This window comes from Numida meleagris, chromosome 12, assembly GCF_002078875.1.
Source record: "Numida meleagris isolate 19003 breed g44 Domestic line chromosome 12, NumMel1.0, whole genome shotgun sequence".
Lineage (NCBI taxonomy): Eukaryota > Metazoa > Chordata > Aves > Galliformes > Numididae > Numida > Numida meleagris.
The window spans coordinates 10,009,472-10,018,391 of record NC_034420.1 but is presented as its reverse complement, the minus strand read 5'-3'; the positions used below and the strand labels follow the sequence as shown (position 1 = coordinate 10,018,391).

The 8,920-nt window shown below is 46.0% G+C and overlaps 1 protein-coding gene across 1 annotated transcript; it reads right to left on the bottom strand.

The window, feature by feature from the left end:
• On the bottom strand, positions 1,658 to 7,243 carry LOC110405527 (ovomucoid). Its single transcript, XM_021410889.1, has 8 exons — positions 7,061 to 7,243; positions 6,107 to 6,126; positions 5,228 to 5,364; positions 4,639 to 4,696; positions 4,234 to 4,370; positions 3,420 to 3,480; positions 2,290 to 2,399; positions 1,658 to 1,840 (listed from the first exon to the last, which is right to left on the bottom strand). Exons 1-8 carry the CDS (start codon positions 7,116 to 7,118, stop codon positions 1,795 to 1,797), a joined length of 627 nt encoding a protein of 208 aa, XP_021266564.1. The 5' UTR covers positions 7,119 to 7,243; the 3' UTR covers positions 1,658 to 1,794.

The window sequence follows — 8,920 nt, the reverse complement described above, 5'->3', positions numbered from 1 at the left end:
TTTCCAGTGAAGTGTGTGACAGGTGCCTTCTGAAGGACCATGGAGAATTTCTGTGGGCAAAAGGGCAACTGCACAAACCAGAAGAGAGAATGCTGCTGGATTTCCTCCATGTGCATGTTATCAGTGCTTATCTCTATGCAGTGCTTTCTCAGTGTTGCTGGTAAAATGTTGTTGAGCTGAAATGAATGGCTGCCAGAGTGGAAAGTCTTAACTGTCATGCTTCATCCCAGTAGAATCACAGAATCATAGAAGCGTTTGAGTGGGAAGGGACCTTTAAAGGCCATGTGGTCCAACCCCCTGCAGTGAACAGGGACACTCACAGCTCAGAGCCCCTCCAGCCTGACCTTGGGTGTCTCCATGGATGAGGCACCACCACCTCTCTGGGCAACCTGTGCCAGTGCCTCACTGCCCTTATTGTAAAAAACTTCTTTCTTATGCCCAGTCTAGATCTCCTCTCTTCTGGTTTGAAACCATTTCCCCTTGTCCTATCAATAATGCATCATCAAATCGTAGTAAATCCAGGAAAACTCTGAACTGAGAGGACGAGCAAGAAGGGGGACCCAGAGGCTGAAGGGAGACCTGGAACTGGACAAGAGATGGAAGAAGTTTTATGGGCATTTGCAAAGAACCAACAATTGTTATTTTCCCTAAAAGTGATTAGCATTGTGAGGTAGATTTGCAGCAGCAGACTGATAGCCTGATGATGACAGAATGATATGAGGCCCACAGCCTGGATCCCAGAAAAGTTCAATCCAAACTGGAAACTGCTGCTTCATCCATCGGCCTGTCTCAGCATAAAACCTTTGTTTTACCGCCAAAGCATCCTTCTTCTGAATGACCTCATTCCATCAAGAAAAAGTAATGCTTAAGGGGGACATTATTTTTTACAACTTTTATTAAAGTTTCTCTCATGTGGATCAAGAAAACACCAATTCAATACACCAACAAAGGACAAAAGCAAAATAAATTTCATGGACAGTGTGACAATGACAGAGGTCACACTCAAAAACAGAGGGATACTTTGTCCTTGGATTGCAAAACACCGCTCAGACACTTGGGCTGGCGAGGACTATCATGAGAAAAGACAAGTAGGCAAGAGCAGAAGCAGACCTAGGAGGGCATTCATCTTAAAACACTTGGAGGTCGTTAAAGGACAATTCCAAGATGAGAAAAACCTTGCAACGTTGTTTGGAGGACCCAGACATGTAGGCAGGGCACACTTACGTGTCTGAAAAACATGCACCTCACTGACAGCTATGCCCATGGTACGGACCATACGCAGGAGGCCGTGGGATCAGCCCTGGGTTTGGCCACCACCGCACCCTGAGCTGCTTTCACTGCTAATGCTGCACAGGGAAAGTGCACCACGTGTACCATAGGAGAGCTCAGCCAGCATCAGCAGTTCAGAGCAGTATTTCAGCTGTCTAAAAGGGTCTGAACACTAATGGAGGCTGACTATCATTTATGCACAAAGTCACACAGCCTAGGTTTATGCATCTGCATTTAATTTTCTGCCTTTTATGACAGGGATGGGAGCAAGATGTTGTTCTTGTTATACCCCAGAGCCATGAGCATGGAACATGTTGAGTCTGGTATCACCGTCCAACAAATCTGAAGAAAACATTGCATGAGACAGAGCATTAAACAAGACAAAGAATTGTTGCTGATTTAGTTTATTGAGAAAGAAAATCGGGAGTGAGCCGAGCTCCCCAGAGTGCGAGATGAACCGAGGTGAGACCTCTCGCTGGGATTTGCCAGTGGGGATCCTGTGGTGAATTCTCTCAGCACTGATATTCAGCATTTCCCAAAATGGCTTAAAGTAAGAGTCCCGTTGCTTTCCCTGAAAGTGAGGAGAGGAAGAAGTGGGTTAGACACAGAGCCACAGAGCCTTGCCTGCTGCGCACTGTCCCCAAGAAGGCAGGAGATGGGATCCTGCCCACCAAGAACTGGCAGACTCAGCATCTCCTCAGCTACATGGTTATTAAGAGATGAGCAAAATCATTTCACCCCTTCTGAAAAACATTTTTGGGGAGCTATAATGAAACACCAAATTTAATTTTCTTTGCAGGAAGCAAGGAAAACCTCCCTTAAGGTTAATGGTGTTCAAAACATCCATCCTAACAAACCAGACATACTCTGGTGAAAAAACAATGAATGGCTGGCGTGATGCCTGGTGTTCTTTTCTGCTCCCAAATCCTGGGCAGTAATCAGCAATGAAAGCAGGAACTGTGCAAGCTGGTGCCTGTAGGAGGCAGCCGACAACACAAATGCAACCCGGGCTGTACGTACACGACTGCATTGCAGAAGTTGCACTTGTTGTCATATGTTTTGTTGTCAGAGCCACAGAGAGGTCTGTATTCCATCGTGCAGGCAGGCTTAGGGTATTCACTGCAGTCAACCTGCAAAAACACAATTCTAATGTGGAGGATATGAAGGAGTCGATAGCTGAAGAGTTTCAACCCCTCCCCAGCTACAGCTGCAGTGCCGATGATAATGATCTAACTAAAAATAATTAACTTCCTCGCACGATCTGATATAAACTGGATGTCCTTTCTCCTATGCTAGATTTAATAATATAAAAATAGAGCATAATTTCCTGTGTAAGAGATGCATATCACAACCTGACTGCTGCATTTCTGAGCTGCAGCAGCAGCTCGCTCAGTGAACGTGCTGTGCTTACGATCATGTTGCACTGTGTTCCTGACCTGTTCAGGAAATTAAACGGAAAAAACATTCGTGTCTGGAGAAGAGGCAGCACTGATACCTTTATAATGGTCCAGCAGCTCTCCCACAGGCTTAAAACAAAAATCAGCACTTATCTGAGTACTTAGAGAATGGGATTTGTTTCTTTGTGAAATGAGTACGGTGTTTGCTGAGGGACATTGCAGTGGAAAGAAAAAAAAGAAACAGGGGGAAAAAAAACCAACCACCATGTGTACAGGTCCAGAAAGAGGCCGGAGAATTCCATGGGAGAGAAATCGACTGAGGCTTACTGCTTAGACAGAAATCACACCCGGCTGAGGTCTGTAGCTGTAGGTTGGAAGAGTGTTCGGGAAGACCTGTATATACTCACCCCACTCTTACTCCCTCCTACTCAATCCTTGTGAACGCTGTAAGAGCAGACTGCATCAAACCATCACGGCTATTATGGCCCATTGGTCTGACCCCCTAAAACCATTCTCAGTTTTACCCTCATGGATTATTTCTGCACCCAGTCTTTTACTGATCCCTTCCTGTGCAGTCATCCTCTTCCCTTCCTGACATTACTGTGGATAATGTGTATTACGTGTGTAGAAAGTAAAATCTTCTCTGTGCTGCAGCACAAGTGATGCTCCTGAGGCTACTGCAGATGCTGGCCATGTTTCCCTTGACATCAGTGGGACCAGAACATGCTCCTTCATTGTGTAATTCACACTCACTGCAGCAAGTTCCTTCCTACATTCACCATCATGCTTCTTGCCAACGCTGGTCCCCTGCTCTCTGGAAGGAAAAAAGTCCACGTTAGGGAGCTGTGCCTGCATCCTGCTGTGCCGAACTCCACATCCCCGCAGTGCTGATGGGCTGCAGATGCACAGCCTAGGTTGTGCTCACACTGCTCAAGATACCAGCCTTACAAGTACCCCCACCTCCCCGGCTTTCATAGAATAATAGAATGACTTGGGTTGGAAGTGACCTCAAAGATCATCTGGTTCCAAACTCCCTGCCATACTTCACAGGACTCGGAGTCCTGGGCTCCCCCCCAACATAGGATGGCACTTGACAGTCCTGAAGACAGAGATACTATTGCTCTCTGACACTCTGATTCAATATATCAGGTGTTATTGGAGGTAGTGCTATGTGCCAGAGTGTTGTAGTATTGCATGATGCAAAGGATGAGAGAGATGACAGTCTGCCATGGTCTAGGATCTAGGCTCTTTTACAAAATGGGTGCACCAGAGGCTCACTGCTGTCCTCTGCAAGGCAACGTGTGCCACACAGACCCTTTTAACTTAGTTAACACAGGACAGAGTGCTTCTTTTAAGTCCCCACCCAGCTCTCTACTTCTCTCTCAAGATCAAAGGCGCAGTTCTCATTCTAATCACAAAGGAAAACAGCATCTGGTTATCAGGGAGAGGAGGGACAGAGTCCAAGAGCCGTACAGAAAAGGTCTCATTGGAAATCTCAGTGTTCACAAGAGTGGCTGCCAGGAGCACAGGACCCATTCCTGCCATGGGAGCTCTGCACAGTACTCACACGTTGTGGGCACACAGCAGACACTCGTTGTCGTAGGTGACCCCATCAGTACCGCAGACGGGGTTGAAGGCCTTGTTGCAGAGGATCAGCACTTTGCCTTCCTCACTTGTCATGTTGGGATACCTGCTGCAGTCCACCTGTGGAAGGAGCACACAGCAAAGCGCTAGTGAGGGCTTACAGTGACCACATAGACCCGGGGAGTGCATGTATTGGGCCTCTTAGGATGCTATCTTAGCAGGAAACGTTTTTTTTTTTTTTGGTGTTATTGTGATGAAACTTCACCAGTAGATGATCAATACAAGATTCGAACACCTCACATGCCCTCTTATTCAGCATTTAAATTATTTATTGGGCAAGTCAATAAGCAGTTTTGGCTGCACGAAGGATGAACTTGGTTTCACTTACAGGAACAGCTTCCCTGCATTCTCCATCATGCTCTTTGCTGATATTGGTTCCATATTCTCTAGAGAGGGAAAACAGACATTAGGAAGCTCAGCAAAGTCTTCTTGGTGCTGGGAATATGTACCTAATGCAATGAGCCTGAGTCTTGCTAAGTCATCTTTGTGTATATACATAGATATATATATATTTGTATTGGAGAGGGTAGTGCCATGCTCCCCAACCAGCCCTCACTGAGTGGTTGGCAGGGATTTAAAGACCCTGAAATCTTTAGGACTGTTTTGGACCATTCAAATTAGAGCATCTCTCCATCCTTTTGCTCCTTTTTGCTGGGATGAGATATGCCCTAGGGGCTGCCATCTGCCTCATCCCCGAGATGGAGGAGAAAAACCTGAATAAATTACATCAACAAAAAAGACACAGTAACCAAAGTGATGTCTAGGCAACGGAGTGTCACGCAGTGATACTCAAGCTTGCTCTGAAAGAGTTGACATAAGTGACATGTGACAGATCACTGCTTGTTGGAAAGGGGTGCTGCCAGGAGCCCTAAGCATAGCTGCTTGCTTGCAGGATGAGCTCTCTCTGCAGTACACACATGTTGTAGGCACACAGCAAGCAGTCGTTGCTGTAAGTGACTCCATCGGTACCGCAGATGGGACGGAGGTCTTCGGTGCAGACTAATACGTCTTTGCCTTCCTCATTTGTAGCGTTGGGAAACCTACTGCAGTCCACCTGTCAAAGAAAAATACTGCAACAGGATGAAGTGACAGTTTATAGATATATCTCTCATTTTCAGTGGGACAGTGACCAGATCCGGCCTCCTCCCCATGCAGTGGGAGAGGAGGATTGCACAATAGGGTTACAGCCATGCAGCTTCCCATATGATAAACCAGCAGGGATCTATCATGCCCCCCAGGCACCATTTTACAGAATCTGAGAGTTGGCCCCAGCAGTGTTCTTCCATTGTTACTCTTTCATTCTCAACACACAAACATGTTTATTCAAAAGAACAAGTCTAACAACCTGGGGTTCAGGAGCCGGAGTGCCTCACAGTACTTTCTTCTTTCAGTAGGTTGCTTTGGGGTAGTTCTTATTGCTATAGTCTATTGCCGTCAATCTAGAGCTGATCATATGGATGGGGCTTTGAGCAACTTAGTCTGGTGGGAGTTGTCCCTGCCTATAGCAGGGGGGTTGGAACTGGATGATCTTAAAGGTCCCTTCCAACCCAAACCATTCTATGATTTCATCAACCATATAACCAACTTAAATCTTAGACCAGCTTAGAGTTGGTCAGAAATTAATTCATCCAGCAATTTTATATCACTGCTACATTACTTACATGCAGCATAGATGTAGAGCTCAGATCTGCATAATTTAACATTTTACACTGTGGGATCTGATTACAGTGATACTAATTAAGAAAGGAAAAAAAGAGAAAAGAAAAAAGGAGCACAGGAAGAACTCTCCCACTCACCTCAACCCCAAAGGCAGCATCTGGGGAAAAAAAAAAGGGACAAAAATGTGAAATAAAGCCAGTCTGATCAATAAGACCTCAGTTCACTGAAAGCTACATGTAAAATTCCAACACAGGGAACCAAACTGAGTGATTTCCACTGATTGTATGCTTGAACTAAGTAAACCAAGTATGATTTTTTTTAATGTTGATAAGCATTACTTTGTTTCTTATTGCTGACTGATGAAACGTTTTCTTCAATAGCTCCATTCTTAAAAAATAGTTAAGAGATAGGTAGATTTCTTAATTGAAAGAAGAATATCTTTTCCTTCCTTATCTATTCACACATCCGTTTTGTCCCTAGAAAACATCTATCACATATCTGAAAAGAAACCTGAGTCAATACAGATAAATGCAAATGCAAATAGTCGCATACAGGATAAGCAAATATACACAGCATCTGTTGTCAGGGATATACATTTTAAAGAAGCTGAGTGTAAGAAATAAACCACGCTTGTCTTTGACTTTGTAATTTCATGAGATGTAAATACAGAAGGAGAACATCAGATCCTGGCTTGTTTGCATCTCTTGTTTCTCCATTAGCAGCAAAAGCATTGCAGGAAAGCTGCCAGGTTCCTTCACAGAGCTTGCTTGTGCCGTGACAATATTTTCCTGACTAGTTCCTGGAGGTCTGACCACATCATTGTGGCCTTGTTTCAAGCATTTATCCATTCTCTGTAATTGTGCAACAAACGCAAGCAGCATAACAGTGCTGAGAGTGTAAGAAGTGTGTTGGGAGCACAGAAACCAGCAGACACCCACCACAACAGTGATCTGTTCAATGCCAATGTGCCAAGGCAGCCTTTGCAGGCTCTTTGTAGGGGAGTCTCTATCTGATGGTCACTACCTTGTTCTGCTAAGGAGAGCCAGGACTGCCAGGCACTAAGCCTCTGCAGCACCCTGGGAGTTACTCACCTGGGAGGAAGCCGCAAAGCGCGAAAGAGAACAGCACGAAGACGCCTGCCATGGCCATGGTGAGGTACTGCCCGGGTCTGCAGGTGGCTGCCGGTGCTCTGCTCCTGAGGTGGTCCCCCCAAGGCTGCCTGCAAATATATACAAACGCGGCGTCTGAGCTGTTCAACTGGAACACGGAGCAGCCAGCTGAATCTGTCAGCAGCACAATGAGGCTGGTAATATTTATTGAGGTCCTGACCTCCAGGTAATGGTCTGCGTCTCCCAGGCAATTTATTTTGGCTGGACACTTCGTTAATAGCTTGAGGCAAGTGTCACATGTTCTCAGTGGTCAAAACCAAGCAAACAGCATTTTGGGGAAAAGAAACCTCTTTAGGACTCCGGTAGAACCCTAAATGGCACAAAATGCTGAGGGGAGTGAGGGACAGGTCCTTCACTCATTTCTGCACCCACATCTCCCAGCATGGAGCAGCTAAGGCAGAAGCTCAGGACCATCGTGCCAGCAGCTCTGCTTTCCATGCAGTTCTGCAATCTTGGATATTCACCACCAGGTAAAAGCACAGGCCAGGGAAGCTCTGCCACCAGCACAACTGATTAACCACTGCCAGGGGAGGCTAGCAGCACCGTATGTAACCCATGAAGCTAATGGTATTTAGCACTAGTTTGTTACAAGAAAGGGTTTCTTGGTGGTTTCACTGCCTATGTATAGAAGAGCTTGGTAGAAGACTTGAAAGCAAGGTAAATTCTGTCAAATGTCACTAAAAATGTCACTTGAACCTTATCAGCAGGGAGCACTTATTTACAGACCTAGTCACAGTGAAGCAAATTGACTCAAAGTGTTCTGCCAAAGCATCTTAAGAACAAACGACACTGAAGTTCGGGGAACTTATTTACATTAGGGCTCCAGCTATGCCTGAAAGTACAGTCGTCCTTTCCCCCTGCAGACATTTCAGAAAATATAGACCAGAAAACTAGGACAGGCTCTATCTCTCATCTCCAGCCTTCACACCATCCATCTCCAAGTGGCTCTTTCCTAGGAAGAGGTCTGGAGCTCTGCAGTTTTGGCATGCGTAGTTTTGCAGCCATGCCTTTAACCCAAGTTTCTTACCACAATTCCTTTGACAGGTCCAATATGGCAAGAATGCCTGAAATATTTTGCCATGGGAGCTAAGCACTGGCATGTTCTGAAGGATGCAGCATGGCTGTGCATATATAGATTACATTTCTACGTGGAAATATGGGTTTCCTTTAGGGGGGAGACATTGAAATAATTATTCTGCTGTGTTTGTTTCTATAAATCAAGGGAATGTGCTTGAATATTCCAGAAAGATTTGGCACACCCCCAAGATACATTGTCCTTATGTGTCTTGTGGAATGCATCCCTGGGAACCAGAGATGTCCCCCTAGCACCTGTGCACTACAGCTCCTGCTGCACTGAGGGCTCATTGCCTTCATAAGCTCAGGGCTGCACAGCAGGAGGGAGGTCCACATCCATCTTTCTGGGCCAAACACGAGTTTTGGCACTGCCTGGTGTGCACAGGTCTCCCTTGAGCTGCTCAGTGCAAGCCACAGGAACAGCACCCAGAAATCACTCCATTCTCAGAACAAGGAGCAGAGTCCCAGCATAGCCTCCTCCAGTCCCAGCTCCAGCTGGCCCTGCCTCTGTGAGCAGCTCAGGAAAACCCATGGCTGGTTTGGCTTCTGCTGTAGGACAGGTCGCTCAGCCCTTAGCTACCCCTAGAAAGGATTTAATCTGCAACCCTGCCACTGATCTCCTGCTGCAATCCACTTAATTACAGACTCTTAATCCTTGAAGTCAGGTGCAGCATATGGCTAATCGCTGTTTGGCTGAAGGGAAATCCT

Excerpts from the sequence above, each read along its gene's own strand:
- LOC110405527 (XM_021410889.1), bottom strand. The coding sequence starts at position 7,118 with ATGGCCATGGCAGGCGTCTTCGTGCTGTTCTCTTTCGCGCTTTGCGGC. Across the intron at positions 4,371-4,638 it reads AATGCAGGGAAGCTGTTCCT|GTGGACTGCAGCAGGTATCC; the intron begins GTAAGTGAAACC and ends CTCCTTCCACAG. Across the intron at positions 2,400-3,419 it reads GTAGGAAGGAACTTGCTGCA|GTTGACTGCAGTGAATACCC; the intron begins GTGAGTGTGAAT and ends GTGTTTTTGCAG.